A 16,036-nucleotide genomic window follows, 5' to 3' on the forward strand; every position below is an offset into this window, starting at 1 on the left:
CACACGTTAGTATGAATCACAGTCACCCGGCTGTTCAGTGGGCTCAAAAACGTCCGCCCCTCTGTCTAACTGAGGCTCTGTGCCCTTTGCCCAGCAGCTCCACAAGCCTACCCCCACTACCCACCTCCACCAGCCCGGGTAACCACCATTCCCTGCTTCTGTGAGCTTGGCTTTTTTAGATCCCACGTCTAAATGAGAGTGCATCCTGTTTGCCTTTCTGTGCCTGGCTCATTTTGCTTAGCATCACATCCTCCAGGGACTAGTATTTTCTTAAATGAAGTGGAATAAAAAATCAGGGTGCATTGTAAATTATTAGGGCAAGTACAGCTTTATGACATCTGTTTTCAGGGATACACACACACGTTGGTATAAATGGGGTGATACATAAGCATCTGTTTCTTACTATGTTACCTGGTCAACAATTGAAAAATACTCTGATAAAAGATTTGCTAGTTTTTAGCAAAAACTTGAAAAAGCATCTGATTTATTCTGAAATTCAATCAGCCGCTGCACTTTGCCTCACCCTAATTACTGGAAGAGATTCTGAGAAACACTGTTTATAGCATTCCCTATTAAATTAGGACTGGCTGAGTATGGTGACTCACACCTCTAATCCCAACTCTTTGAGAGGCTGAGGTAGGAGGATCACTTTAGGCCAGGAGTTTGAGACCAGCCTGGGCAACATAGCAAGACCCTATCTCTAAAAAAATTATTTTTTTAAAGCCTAACCAGACGTGGTGGTGGCATGTACCTGTAGGCCTAGCTTACTCAAGAGGCTGAAGTGGGAGGATCACTTGAGCCCAGGAGGTCAAGGCTGCAGTGAGCTGTGATTGCACCACTGCACTCCAGCCTGGGGGCAGAGCAAGACCCTGTCTCTAGAGGGGAAAAAAAAGAAAGAAAGAAAAGTACCAGGACTGTCATTTTCTGTGTGAAGGGATTTTTTTCTTCTGAAACTCTGTCAATAAGCTAACAGAAGGCCTATATTGTGAAAATTTAATTGATATCGTTGTTAATTAATATGAAAACCACTTTTGTTTACATTAATTAAAGAATTTCTTTTTTAGGTTTCCTTGTTGCAGAATGAAAGTGTAGAAAAAAACAAGAGCATACAAAGTTTGCACAATCAGATATGTAGCTTTGAAATTGAAATTGAGAGACAAAAGGAAATGCTTCGAAATAATGAATCCAAAATCCTTCATTTACAGGTAAGAATCTTAGGACTACGGCCAGATCAAAGGGTGGAGGAGCTTGCCTGTGTTCCCCTTAAGGGTTTCTTAGCGAACTGCTTGAACTGAGTCCTTGACCTTTGCAAGCAGAAAGGCAACTGACTTCTCTGGCCTAAGTGAAGGCTTAGAAAAGGCAGCTGGGCTAGCACAGGCCCGGCCTGGGAAGCTGCAGGTCAGCGTTTTCAAACTGCCTTTTCTCTGGAGAGCAAGCCTCCACCCCTCTTCCATGCCTTTGATCTTCCGTTGGAGAAATAAGATGCGAAGCTTGTATTTGTTAAATTAGCTGTTTTTATTATTTAAGATTTCATATTGTTCATGAGTAGTTGGTGTGTGCAAAGTCTCACTTCCTGCAGTGAGGTGCTGTGCAGCCCAGCTACTCTGTTGTGAGCTTTCCAGTGACACCCGCTCACCCGCTGGGTTTCACTGTGGAAATCCACACGCACCTCCAGAAGAACAAACCAGTGAACCTTTGCTGCCCTGAATAGAGGCGATGATGTAAAGGGGACTGATGAAATGTCGCTTCTCCTGTCTTCTGTCGTCACAGGTGTCTGTGGGGTGCTTGTTAATAGATGATCATTATAGATGCTCTCTGCACATTCACTTACTTGTGTGCGTTTGTGATAGCAGTTCCCATGGGTGTGTCACACACCGTGGAAGAATCACTCATGTCACTGAAGGGCCTGAACTTACGGTGTGTCCCTAGATTATCTGGAAGAGAAACTACTTCTAATAGCACAGAGTCATGGCATCTTTGAGAATGCCTTTTCTCCAATTTTTGACATTGGAGATGAGTCATAGTGACTTGAATTGCGTAGGGATTTATTAAATTAATTTCATTTTTATTATACTTTGTAGTTATCCAGAGAGAAAAGGAGAAAACACAATGAAACATTAGATTGTATTAGAAAAGGCACAAGTCATTAGCATTAAATCAAGCCAAATAAAGTACAATGTTTCTTAAAACACCAAGCCTCCCGCTGGAAGCCCCTAGCATTTTGCTGAGGGCCCAGTGATGTGTCAGTCATCAGACTGGCCAAGGCGACTGGTCAGGCCACTGCTGCAGGGCCCTGGCCACCCTGTGGCCCGCCTGCACCTGCGCTCCCTGGCAAGCAGCTCTGGCTGTTCATGAGATTATTGCTGTGTTTTGACCTGGGGCTCAGAGAGGCACTGGAAAGGCCGGGGAAATCACCTCTTAAAATAGCCACAACAGAAGGAAGAATGCACAAGTACTGGATTCATTTACAACAAAAAGTTAGAATATACACAGTGATGTACCGACGCCCCATCCCAAACCTCAGATTTCCTCTGCATTCATCTTCAGTTTCTCCCCTTCCAGTCAGGTGTTCTCATTTACTTTACTTTTTAGTCGAGTTTAAGCACTCTATGGTATGTGATTTCTACTTGAAAACTTTCGTGATTGGATGAACCAATGAAGCATAAGTCAGAAGAAAGGGGGAAACCAAGTTGCCAAGGGCAGAGAAGTGAGGATGGAGTGGTGACAGCAGCGGTCAGTGTCCCTTGACCTGTGACGAGTAGAAGGTGATGGCGCACCTGCCTCTTCCCCACAGGAGGCTGGGTGTGGCGGAGAGCAGGTTGTGTTTAGGGAAGGGACTCAGAGCAGGCTGCCCGCGCCTGATTCCCCTGAGTGCAGGGATACGGCTCTGCCTGAAACATGTGAAAACTCTTCTCCATGTGACCTGTTGAGCAGGCGTGGTCTACACAGAAGGTCCTTCCAACCGTGTGGTTTTTTGAAAGGGGAAATTCAATGTTACCTTTGGGACCACTGTGGGGTTGGTGGTCTTCGGCCAGGAGGATTCTGCACTGTCCATCCTCAGGAAATGCTGATTGAAAGCCTTCTGATGCCCGGAGGTGCTGGCTGTGTGGGAGCTGCACAGGGCCAGGCCATCCCTCTGCTGCTGCAGGCCCCGCCTACCCTCTTGAGCAGCAGCCCAGCCCAGCCGTGTTCCCCACTGTTTCATCCTCAGAGCCCTTCCTGTTGCCCCAGGAAGGGTTTATCGTAAAATCTTACTGTGGCCCAGGAAACCTCTGTGCCTGGCCATCGGTCACCTTCCCAGCTTCGCCCCACTCCCCGCGCTAAAGTGGACCCGCTCATTGTTCCTTGACAAGCTCCATGCTGCTGCACAGATGTCTTTTTCTCCTGCTTCCCTTCCTGGCCAGCTCCAGGCACTCCTCCAGCCATGTTTGTGGACCACCTAGGTGATGAGGGCACACGTCACTTGGAGTCTTCTTCTTTCTTCCTTGTCTGATTCTCCAGTAGACCCTAAAGCCCTGGTGATGGCGGGAGTCGAAGCACAGAGGGCCCGGTGGCCTGGCTGTGGCAGTGAGGGTGCAGGCAGGGGGTCAAGGAGTGGAATTCAAGAGTGTCTTTGCTTTTGCATGTCCGGAGAACGATGAGTTCTTAATATTTTACTTCTTAAATATCCTGTTTTTCTTTATTTAGAAGACAGCCAGGCCGGGTGCAGTGGCTCACATCTGTAATCCCAGCACTTTGGGAGGCCGAGGCGGGCGGATCACGAGGTCAGGAGATCGAGACCATCCTGGCTAACACGGTGAAACCCCGTCTCTACTAAAAATACAAAAAATTAGCCAGGCGTGGTGGCAGGCGCCTGTAGTCCCAGCTACTCGGGAGGCTGAGGCAGGAGAATGGTGTGAACCCAGGAGGCGGAGCTTGCGGTGAGCCGAGATAGCGCCGCTGCAGTCAGGCGTGGGAGAAAGAGCAAGACTCCGTCTCAAAAACAAAACAAAACAAAAAAAAAGACAGCCTAGGCCGGTAGGCCGGGCACGGTGGCTCACACCCATATTCCCAGCACTTTGGGAGGCCGAGGCGGGTGGATCACGAGGTCAGGAGTTCAAGACCAGCCTGGCCAAGATGGCGAAACCCTGTCTCTACTAAAAATAGAAAAATTAGCTGGGCGCAGTGGCAGGCATCTGTAATCCCAGCTACTCGGGAGGCTGAGGCAGAAGAATCGCTTGAACCCGGGCGGCAGAGGTTGCAGTGAGCAAAGATTGCGCCATTGCACTTGAGACTGGGTGACAGAGCAAGACTGTCTCAAAGAAAAAAAAGAAGATAGCATAGGTGCGAGCATGACCCAGGCTTCTGGTGTCAGTGGACTAGATGAACTGGTGGTTCTTACAGTCAGGGAGTCCACAGGGCACACGTAGAGGAGCACGCACTGGGACAGAAGGCAGGGACGTCCATCCACGTGGCCTTCACTCAGGCTGCCGGCACCACCGGGCTTCTCACAGTGCCGGGCTTGTGTGCCAGGGTCGCAGTGGCCTGAGAGTGAGGCATCACAGCAGGTGACACGGTTGCAGCCCTGGCATGCAAGTGTGTAAGGCTCACGGGCTGATGCTCCCTGAAGGCAAACCTTCTGATTCGGATTGTTGATGTGGAGTGCAGTCTGTCTCTTCAGCTCTGTGTCGGAGTCTTTTTTCTGTACAATTCCACACCTGCACTTGAGATTTATTTTTATAGAAACTGCAGTGACTGAGTGTAGACCGTTCTTCAAGGATGAAATCACGTTTGCTGCGTTTTAGAGAACACTTGATGTGACTCTGCGTTCTGCTTTGAAATGGTGCCATTGATACAGATGAAGGGCCTGTTTTAAAAATAGCCCGAGTTCCCCTGCTGCTCATGGAGACGCCTTTTATTTAGTCGTGCTGGTCTGTGCATGCGGTGCACGCATGTTGTGTGTTCCTGACTCGGGGGCCCCTGCTGTGTGGGGGAGTCCTTGCTGGAGACTCCCCGTTCTGTGCTTGAGGTCAGGCGTGCCCTTCCGTAGCACCATCGCGGGGAGGGGTGGCTCGGTGCCATTCCCCTCTTAACCTCGGGGGCCTGAGGCTCAGCGTGAGGCGCAGCTTGTCTTGGGCCACCCTGCCTGGGACTCATGCTTCATTTCGGGGTTTGCTAAGTTACAAAGGGCATCTCTCAGACCTCTGTTGATCAGGTTTTCATTAACTTTCCCCTGCCCCTCGCGAGCACCCCTGCCAGCTCAGTGTGCGGATTAGAAGGTGGAGATGCGAGAGGCTTCCGGTGCTCACTAGAGGAGCCGTGTATTTGGATGTTCAGTGTCGTCAGTGGTATTGTCCCCCAGCAAATAGACTTGGTGAGCTAATTAAATGTCCTTCTGAGCATGTATGATTGTGTAAAATAAAGGGACAGTGACAGTGTCAGTTTAAAGGGACAGTGACAGTGGAAAGAGGTGTTCTTTAGAGAAATTATCCTTACTTTTTAGAGGTTAACTAATATCATGTTTCTTGGAAAGAACAGGAAGAATAACACTGCTTTTACGCCCAAAAAGCCACCCAGACCTGTCATGTTTGTGTCTTTGTGGTTAATAACAGCCAGCAAAGGTGCTGAAACCTAGATGTTTAAAAATAGACTTCCAAAAGGAGAAGTGAATTCAGGGGGCCCTGGGGCCCGCCCCTTGAGCACCCGGTGTGGCCTGCAGCTTGTGAGGTGGCTCAGTCATTCCACAGCTGCGTTGAGCACTTGACTCTCCAGCCATCACAAGCTGCTTGAAAATGCACATCATTTTTTGAAGTGAAAACCCTTTAAGTCCCTGGCTTCATCTCACAGGTGGACACTCCAGCCCCTTAACACAGACTGGGCCACCAGGGCGGAGTACAGCTCCCACCCCTCCAGGTAGTGACAAATACGAGCAGCCTGTGTGTTTTGGGAAAGGGCTTTCTGAATTAGTTAAATGAAGTAGCATAAAGTCAGGCCTGGTTACTGGCAGCCTCGTGTGTTCGTGGCGGGGTTTCTGCGTTCCTGCCTCCCTCGCTGGGGCCTGGCAGCCTGAGTGTGGAGCCGGAGGGGGAAGACCCCTGCGTCTGCAGCATCGGCCCACTGGGTTTCACCCAGGGCCTGAGGACGTGCCTTGGGGCCCTTTCCTGCCACCATCCAGGTGGGAGGGGTCTGAGGAGTGGGAGTCTTCTCCTGGGACCCTGGGGTCGTTCTGGGGAACCCCCTGCAGCCACAGAGACAGGACTGTGCTTCTGCCCCAGACCCAGCAGCAGGGTAGGAGGCCTTTAGACGTTCCAAGGGAAGATGAGGCCACGTGGGCATGATTCTGGCATCCTAAACCTGAGACCCTGTGGCAGCCATGCAGGGCCACCTGTCCCGTGGGACCTGCACTTACAGGGGTGAGGCCTCTCTGGGAAGCAGGGACCCTCTGTATTATGGCCCCCGAGGTATACGAGGGCTGCAGAGGAGATGTCCATGGGAGCCTTGTGGCCCTGCACAGGTGCTATGGCCTGGGAGAAGAGCTGGGAGGGACACGTGGGAGTGTGAGGGTGAGGTCAGATCCTCGTATCTGAACAGGAGAGCTGGTGGGGTTGGCTGACGCCAGGGTGTGGGTGTGTGAGAAACAGGCGGGCAGGCGGCACCAGTGCCACTGTGAAACAGGGAAGCCTGGACAGGGGCTGTGGGCAGCAGAAGCATGAGCTGCTGCCTGCCCGAGAGACAGTGGAGACCTCTCCCCCGGTCTTCTGAACACTTGCCACCTGTCACTTCGCTTTCCTGATGGCTCTCTGTTGACAAAGCAAGCTGACTTAGTGGAGCCTCCTGTTGTTTTCTTCCATGTGGCTTCATGTCACCTCGAGTGCTCCCTGCCGGCACAAGCACTTGATCCCAGGGAGCTCCCAGGAGGCCTGATGCAGAGCCCCGCTCCTGGAGTCAGATCCGTGGGTGGCAGGCCTCATACAGGGGCCTCTGTGACTGTTCTGCTCCTAGCCTGTCTGTATTTGATGGGAGGTGGTGCAGCATTTTCCGAGTCCTAACCGTGTTTTGCTTTTTAACACCTTTGGTTTGGAAGCGAGTGATAGACAGCCAAGCAGAGAAACTGAAGGAGCTTGACAAGGAGATCCGGCCCTTCCGGCAGAACTGGGAGGAAGCAGACAGCATGAAGAGCAGCGTGGAGTCCCTCCAGAACCGTGTGACTGAGCTGGAGAGCGTGGACAAGAGTGCGGGGCAAGTGGCTCGGAACACAGGTGAGGCAGGGGCCGGGGCCGGGCCAGCAGTGTGCATCTGGGCCCTGAGCGAGTGCTGGGGCGGGGTCCGTGGGATGAGGGCTATGTTAGGTACATGTGCCTTAGGACAGTTCTTTCTAATTATGGGTAACACGCAGAGGTGTGATGACTTTCCTACTGAAAGTCCCCCAGCAGACAAACGTTTCCCGCGCAGGCTTGTCCCCTCCGTGTGAGGCCCTACATGGTGTAGAGAGTAGGGGCAGCTGCAGCCACGGGAAGCTGCAAAGCCCTCCCGGGAGAGACTGGCCACAGGGTGACCCACAGGACAGGCCCAAGCGCAGATGGCAGAGGCCAGGACCTGCTGGTCGGGGCGCCCCAGACCCCACTCCTAAGGGCCGGGGGGCAGCAGTCCCACTGCGCTCTGCCAGCATGTTTCTGATCCACAAGCAGATGTGGGCCTATGGCTTTGGGGACTGAAAGAGTATTGGGAATATTTACATGAAGAGGATTAATGGCAGAAAGGAACACAGATTACCAGTGTGTGTGTGTGTGGGGCCGGATGAAGCAGGCAGAGAATGCGGTTGGAGGAGAGGGGAGCAGCTTCGCCTCCAAGAGAGCAGAGGCCACCTGCAGGTGCTGAGGCCGGAGGGAGGAGTGGGGAGAGCACAGCTGTCTCCTGCTCCCAGGAGCTCCCGCCAGTGGGCTTCCCAGGAAGCCACAGTGGAGCACTCTGTCTTGGACCCTGCAGTGAGGTGTCCTTTGACACACAGGCAGGTCAACCGCCCAGGACATCCCCTGTCAGCAGGCTGTGCCTAGTAATGTGTCCAGACAGACAGGGCTGTGGGCATGAGAGCTGTGGTAGAACTGGGGCAGGGACCTGGGCTCTTCCCTGGGAGGCGGTGGCCTCAGGACATCTGTCTACACAGTTTTGCTGGTGTTACCCCCAGAAACCACAGTGATTTTTACATTGTTGCTTCAGATGCTGGTATGACTGGGCATGGTGGTGTGGCCTATAGTCCCAGTGCTTTGGGAGGCTGAGGCAGGAGGATTACTTAAGCTCAGGAGTTTGATGCCAGCCTGAGCAACAGAGCAAGACCTTGCCTCTTTAAAAATTAAAAAATGAGGCCGGGTGCAGTGGCTCACGCCTGTAATCCCAGCACTTTGGGAGGCTGAGGTGGGCAGATCACGAGGTCAGGAGATCGAGATCATCCTGGCTAACACGGTGAAACCCTGTCTCTAGTAAAAATACAAAAAGTTAGCCGGGCATGGTGCCGGCGCCTGTAGTCCCAGCTACTCGGGAGGCTGAGGCAGGAGAATGGTGTGAACCCGGGAGGCGGAGCTTGCAATGAGCCGAGATTGCGCCACTGCACTCCAGCCTGGGCGACAGAGCGAGACTCCATCTCAAAAAAAAAAAAAAAAAAAAAAAAGGGCCAGGCACGGTGGCTCACGCCTGTAATCCCAGCACTTTGGGAGATCGAGGCAGGTGGATCACCTGAGGTCAGAAGTTCGAGACCAGCCTGGCCAACATGGTGAAACCCTGTCCCTACTAAAAATACAAAAATTAGCCAGGCATGGTGGCGGGCGCCTGTAATCCGAGCTGCTCAGGAGGCTGAGACAGGAGAATCGCTTGAACCTGGGAGGCAGAGGTTGCAGTCAGCTGAGATGGCGCCACTGCACTCCAGTCTGGGCAACAGAGTGAGACTCCGTCTCAAAAAAATGAAATAAAATAACGAGTGCTGGTGCAGCTTTGCTTTCCTAATCTCTCTGACGTTCACCTGTCTCATTCACCAAACCCTCCTCACCTGTGGCAGGCCTGCTGGAGTCCCAGCTGAGCCGGCATGACCAGATGCTGAGTGTGCACGACATCCGCCTAGCCGACATGGACCTGCGCTTCCAGGTCCTGGAGACCGCCAGCTACAATGGAGTGCTCATCTGGAAGATTCGCGACTACAAGCGGCGGAAGCAGGAGGCCGTCATGGGGAAGACCCTGTCCCTTTACAGCCAGCCTTTCTACACTGGTTACTTTGGCTATAAGATGTGTGCCAGGGTCTACCTGAACGGGGACGGGATGGGGAAGGGGACGCACTTGTCGCTGTTTTTTGTCATCATGCGTGGAGAATATGATGCCCTGCTTCCTTGGCCGTTTAAGCAGAAAGTGACACTCATGCTGATGGATCAGGGGTCCTCTCGACGTCACTTGGGAGATGCGTTCAAGCCCGACCCCAACAGCAGCAGCTTCAAGAAGCCCACTGGAGAGATGAATATCGCCTCTGGCTGCCCAGTCTTTGTGGCCCAAACTGTTCTAGAAAATGGGACATATATTAAAGATGATACAATTTTTATTAAAGTCATAGTGGATACTTCGGATCTGCCCGATCCCTGATGAGTAGCTGGGGAGGTGGATTTAGCAGAAGGCAACTCCTCTGGGGGATTTGAACCGGTCTGTCTTCACTGAGGTCCTCGCGCTCAGAAAAGGACCTTGTGAGACGGAGGAAGCGGCAGAAGGCGGACGCGTGCCGGCGGGAGGAGCCACGCGTGAGCACACCTGACACGTTTTATAATAGACTAGCCACACTTCACTCTGAAGAATTATTTATCCTTCAACAAGATAAATATTGCTGTCAGAGAAGGTTTTCATTTTCATTTTTAAAGATCTAGTTAATTAAGGTGGAAAACATATATGCTAAACAAAAGAAACATGATTTTTCTTCCTTAAACTTGAACACCAAACACACACACACACACACACACACACACACACACGTGGGGATAGCTGGACATGTCAGCATGTTAAGTAAAAGGAGAATTTATGAAATAGTAATGCAATTCTGATATCTTCTTTCTAAAATTCAAGAGTGCAATTTTGTTTCAAATACAGTATATTGTCTATTTTTAAGGCCTCATCTGGTCTCTGTTTTAATAATTTGTTTGTCAGAAGACCCTGAAGTATATACCTAGGTCTTTTTTTTGAAAGTCTCCAAATTCAGAATCATTTTTTAATTTAAAGTTCTACAAATAATTGTTACTGCAAACATTTTATTTTAAAACGTTGATAGACTGACATTTCTTGGAAGAAAATATAAAATATCAAACACTGGTTATCACTTGTGATAGGAAAGAGAATATTCAACCTGTTGTTATTTCTCGTTAGAAATGTAAACCTTCAAATATCTGTCGTAGTTAATGACACGACTTCACAATTCTGAACGGAGCCTCGCTCATGGATGCTGTGCATCATTTTCAGATTTATAATTGTTTTCACCCTAAAATAGGGCATCCGTTGAACTTTGAAGTTCTAAACAAAATCCTGTAGGTGTTTGGATTCTGCCCCATGTGTTCGGACGAGCTCTCTGTTGCTGACAGCACCGGCCTTCGGTCTCCATGTCAGGGGTGGGCGGGTGACTGCTGAGGGAGGCCCGCAGGTGTGTTTCTCCATCCCGTCATCTTGCTGCATGCCGTCAACGGTCTCCGAAAGCAACGTGTGCGTAGAGCTGGTGGCATACGGCCCACGTGCCTTAGATGGGACATGCTGCTTCTCCACCCTGGGTTTGCGTTGAGCATCATTCTAGAAAGTGCTAGTTTAACCAGACTTTTCTCTCCACCACTAGATCTTTGTCTCTACAAGGGCCCTCAGACACCTCTGCACCTGCTGAGGGGAAGCCAGGCTCCACCGTCGGCTTCTGGAGCCTCCGCTGCTTAATTACCACAGATTCCAAATCTCTAGGCCCCACGAGTGAGCCGCCTGGTCCAAGTACGGCCTGGTCCCACTCTGAGGGAGGCAGGTGTGGAACAGAAGCCGAGCCTCTCCATGTCCCCACCGGGGCCGTGGGCACCCCCACAGCCCGAAGCAGAACCCTCTGAGCATTCCAGAGACCGCTGCTCGGGGGCCTGCCCAGGCTGACCAACGGGCGCTCCTGACCACCACCCTGGCGGGAAGGGTGGCCACAGGGCCCGTCGTCCCAGCCTGTGCCTGCCCGGATGGCATTTTCTCAACTCACTGTTTACTGTCTCTCAGTGTCCAACTGTGATTAGAAGCCTGGAGCCCGCCCCCTGCACCCCTTTTGCTATGCACCACGCTTCATGGTGCTCTTACCACTGATGGGTGCTACACGCGACGGGTGCTTCTTAGGCAAAACCAATGTGTGCGAACTGTCACACCTGTGCCACTCGCCCACAAGCCGCGCCCACAATTGGCCAGCTGGGCCGTGCACGTCAGACTGCCTGCCTCGGCTCTGCCCGTGGCCGCGCAGGGACAGCTTGGTGGGTGCCCGGTGGCCCACCTGTCTCTGGTGCTGCCATCTGTCCTGGGTGTGCCTTCGCCCCAGTGCCTGCTGGAAGTGCCCTCCGTCGCACCCCTGTGCCCTGAGCTCCCGTGAGGGGCCCGCCGCGCCCTTTCGCGGTCGAAGCGTTCCGTTGTTCTTATCTGCCTTTCCTTTCCCCGCTCTCCTGGGATTACTTTGGGGGAATGAGTATCCTTGGTTCTGCCCTGTGAGGGAGTCGTATGTCCCTGCTCATAAAGGAAGGACTTCCTGCAGAAGCTGCGGAAAACTACTGTTCCCTCGAAGGTGTCCCCCACCTCAGGCCTGTCCCCTACCTGCCCTCAGGTAGTTTTCCTAAGACCAGGGGTTAACAACAGGGACATCCCTGCAACTTCCCCTTCACAAAATGTATAATATTAGATGAAGGATATGCAACATCTTGGTCTAGTAAGAACCGTTTCCTCCCCTCTGGGTTGAAGTCCTGGTGTGGCCCCCAGAAGCAGCAGTGCGTGTCACTGGGACGTCTCCAGTAGCCCTTCCCAGGCAGATGCTCCTGGCGGGACGCCATGGGGCCCACCTGAGGGTCCCACAGACGTAACCTGAGTGACAGGAGTCCTTGAGGATGGGATAGCCCGTGTCACACACTTTGTCCTTGAACCTGAGTGATGGGGGTCCTTGAGGATGGGATGGCCTGTGTCACACGCTTTGTCTTTGTGTTTGGTTGTATCGGGGTCTCTGTTCTGAGTGTGTCTTCCTCTCATGTACTCAACACAGTGGGCAGCAGCCTGGGACGGCATCCCCTCTCCCGGCGGCGGGCAAGCCTTGCGCTGCTCCACCCTTGGCCCGGGCACCCTCACTTGGCGCTGGCCACCTGGGCCAGCCTGGGGCCATGGTCTCCCTGCAGCTGAGGCCCAGTGGCCCCTTGGGCAGTGATCGGCCCTCCCCGCGTCACAGGGCCCTGGCAGCAAGCGGGAAAGGGGGGCGCACACTGTGTGCTTGGGGGTGCTGCTTGTTTACCACACATGACCAGACTCCCAGCAGGACAGAGCTGCTCAGTACTTTACAGAAACCAACTGAGTCGTTTGTGCATGAATTAAGCTGGTCTGCTTCCCCTTCACCTTCGTAACAAAACAACGTCCCCTCTCCCCTCGCCTCGAGCAGTTTCTTCAGGACACCGTGGCTCGGCCTGCTCCCTGCTGCCAGGCACGCTGGGTGGCTGGCCTGGGCCCGGCTCACGCGAAGGGCACTGGCTCTTGTGACCACACTGAGCCACGTGCAAGCCGCAGCCGGGCCTGGAAGCCTGACCCTCTGGTTCTAGGGCTTGTCCAGCAGAGCCTGCAGAGCTAGAAGTTGGGGTGTGTCCGTGATGACATGGGGGCCAGGCTTGGAGTCGGGCCTTTCTAGCAGAGTTGGGTGGCTCAGTGAGGGTGTGGAAGTGGGGGACCCACGGGGCCTGGCTTTGGGACCAGACATGCCAGCCCCAGCTGGGCTGGAGGGAGCCTGAGTGAGCCCCAACATACGCTGGGCCTTTCAGCTTGCCGTGCTCTGGTGACACACAGGCGGGCAGGTTGGGATTTGTGTCAATTCTAGGAGCCATCAAGCATGAAAGTGGTTCTGTCTCCTGAGCGCAAGCCTCGCCGGACCCCTGGGCAAAGGCCTGGACTTGCAGATGTGTGTTCCCTGTGCGGGTGGACAGAGGGGGCCCTTATGACCCAGATTGCAGCCCCATTCCACCACCCCTTCCTCCCCAGAGCAGCCTCTGCCGAGGGACAGCACCTGTGTCCCTTCGATGCCACAACAGCCAGTTGAACAGGGGAGCCCTTTGCTCAGGCAGCTTCTCCTGCCTCTCCCTCCTTTCTCCTTCCCTGCCCCATCCCCGTGCCCTTCTTGGCCTGTGGCGCTGGGGAGCCATGGTGTGGCATACTGCAGCTCCTGCTCCTTGGGCCACTTCCTCAGCCCGGGCCCCACAGGCCCACCACCTGCCAGGGCTCCCACTGCACTGGCTGTGGCAGGAGGCTTCCCCATGACCCCGTGTGGCCCAGCTCGGTGAGGATGCAGTTCCAGGCACAGCCCCTGGGACAGCCAGCTGCCTCCCAGACCACCTCAGCCTGCTCCAGGGTCCTCAGTCACCCTGGGCCAGGGGCCACGTGTCCCATGGATGTCGACCATGCCAATGTCACATTCCAGCACCCCTTTTGCTTGATGGCGTCTGGTGGTAGTCAGCATGGTGGACCCACATCCTACAGCCAGAGGTGATGTTGGACAAAGGAAGGGGGGTCTGGATGGGTCCTTAACCATTCTGTCCCCAGCGGGGTCATTCCTTGTCAGCCCAAGGGAGGGCCGGGGAGTACACTGATCCCAACAGCTGGGCTGACACCTCCTTTCTCCCCTGCACGGGGAGGATTGGCGTGAGGACCGTCACCCTGTGCACAGCCCCAGTAGGGTGGCAGTGCCACTGTCTCCTTGGACCGTTGCAGGGTTGGGCGGGTGCAGACTCCCCTTGTGGGCCCCTTGCTCAATCCCCGGCCCTCCCAGACTCCTCCCTCTACTGGGGGTAATTTGTGTGTCAGAAGGGCTCTGGCAGTGCTGTAAAATACTGTTTTTTAAAAATTTTAGTCCAGATGTTTACTTATTAGACTGCAGAAGGAGAGCTAGGGAGAGTGGTGGGAGCCCCCTTGCTTTTGTGTCTGTGAGATGATTGAGGGTCTGTCACCCAAATCTACTTCTCAGCCCATGACCATAGTTCTTGTTTTCCGTTTGCAAATCTCAGTAGCTCTGTTTTCTCCAAAGTAGAATGCGCCCACCGGGGTCCTAGCCAGGCGAGGTCAGTGTCGGCAGGCTACCTGGTCATTATTGCTGCCTCGTCCAGGCTGATGCTGATGGTCACAGGCACGGTGGCATCAGGGAGCCGGGCCAGCAGGCGGCGTGAGGCGGGGCCAGCAGCTCACTGCAAGGGCATTTTCCACCTGATCCTGGTGTGCCCCACATGCGGTTGCAGGGCAGACGTGTGAAGCCTCGGCCGTCTCGGGGCTGGCAGGTGTGCGGGTGAGGAGGCCCCGGTGGCCAAGCAGAGCCTGCGTTTCATTTCTCCTGCTGCACTGTGTCTAGTCTGTCTTGTGAACTCTCACCGTGAAAAGAGGCTAGAAGTCCAGGATGGCTGTACCACTCCTGTAATTAGGTGATGACTGGATTTGACAACTTAGTCCTCTCAGACAAGTAAGATACCCTCCAACAGCAAATTCAATGACTTAATTGGAAAACACTCAAGCTGGCATGATGTCCGGTGATTTCTGTAAGAAATGCCTGTAGGGGAAGGTCTGTGAAGTGTGGAGGGCAGTGTGGACGCTGCACAGCATCTGCACATTCGCAGCCTCTTCTCTGCCGGTGCCTCTGTTCGGTTCTGTTACCCAAAAACAAAGACCAAAGAAGGCCAATCTCTCATTTGACCCTGTCTTTTTAATCTGCCTGTTTTAAAAGTTGCGTCTGTAGTAGCCGCTTGCTGTGAGGACACATCTTGACAGTCCAAGTGATTTTGTGACCAGTGATTTGGGTCCTGTTTTCCGCTCTTCTAAGAAAAAACAAAAAGACCGTGAGTTATTGCCCAGCAATAATCATGTTGTTACTGTGAGTTAGCAACATGCCTGACTTCCTGATAGCATTACTGTTTTCTAGTTTTGTTTATTGTATATTATGTGTGGTTTTATTTGGTATTTATTTGTGTTTTGAGGTCTTGCAATGTTTTTGTGTTTCTGATGCTAATAACTAAAGTTTGTAAGACTGTAGAATGCAAAACTCGGAGATGCTAAACTGTCTTATTAGAGGAAAATAAATCTGATTATGGAGTCTCAGTCTCTGATCACACTGTCTCTTGCAGGCTGGGCCCCAGGTGAGTGGCTTCCCTCCTGCCGGACTCCCCGGGCTGTCCTCTCAGTGGCTGGGCCCGGTATGGCCGCCTGGCCAAGACCTGTGTGGCCAGAGGCCCATGCTTGGTTTGCTGCCCTCTGTCACCATCTTGAAATACTTTGTAATTCTCAGCGAGGGGCCTGCCGTCGCCTTTTCCACTTTGCTTACAGTTTTGCCTGCGGCCTTTAACGTGAAGGGAATCCCAGGGGCCAGGCTCGCAAATCTGTGTCTTGGTCCAGAGCAGATAAGGCGGAGCTCTGACCTCCTGCCCGGACACGTGCCCGCCATGTGGCATGGTGAAAAGGGCGTGCTGGACCCACAGGCCTGGGGTCAGTCTCAGCTCCTCCACTTCGTGGGACTTTGGAATCTTCGAGCCTCAGTTTCCTCCTCTGTACGTTGGAAGGACAGCACCTCCTTCCACACCGAAACAAGGTGGTTAATAAGGAGTGACACCAGTGCTGACGTGCAGGCGGCTGCAGGGTCTGGGCCGTGTCCTTCCGGCAGCTGCTCGTGGCAGTTAAGGGCTCCTGGGCTGCCACCGCCACCGTGGCCTGCCTTCCATTTCTCCAGGAAGTTGTTTGGGTCAGGCCTGGTAGCAGGAAGCCCTGCATCTCCCCCAAAATTATCAGATGGGGAGAACCGCTCAGCCCTCCCCCA

At 53.3% G+C, this 16,036-nt stretch overlaps 1 protein-coding gene across 6 annotated transcripts in view; it reads left to right on the forward strand.

Moving 5' to 3' along the window:
* TRAF3 (TNF receptor associated factor 3) overlaps window positions 1-15,318 on the forward strand; it is a 134,128-nt gene extending 118,810 nt beyond the window's left edge. For all 6 annotated transcript variants that reach the window (XM_055361608.2, XM_055361606.2, XM_055361611.2 and 3 more), the window contains 3 exons: window positions 1,065-1,205; window positions 7,064-7,238; window positions 9,029-15,318. In XM_055361608.2, coding sequence (XP_055217583.1) covers window positions 1,065-1,205; window positions 7,064-7,238; window positions 9,029-9,600 — 888 coding nt within the window. In that variant the 3' untranslated portion in view covers window positions 9,601-15,318. The remainder of the gene's footprint in view (window positions 1-1,064; window positions 1,206-7,063; window positions 7,239-9,028) is intronic.
* Window positions 15,319-16,036: the final 718 nt, after the last annotated feature.

Source organism: Gorilla gorilla, chromosome 15, assembly GCF_029281585.2.
Source record: "Gorilla gorilla gorilla isolate KB3781 chromosome 15, NHGRI_mGorGor1-v2.1_pri, whole genome shotgun sequence".
Taxonomy (NCBI): Eukaryota; Metazoa; Chordata; class Mammalia; order Primates; family Hominidae; genus Gorilla; species Gorilla gorilla.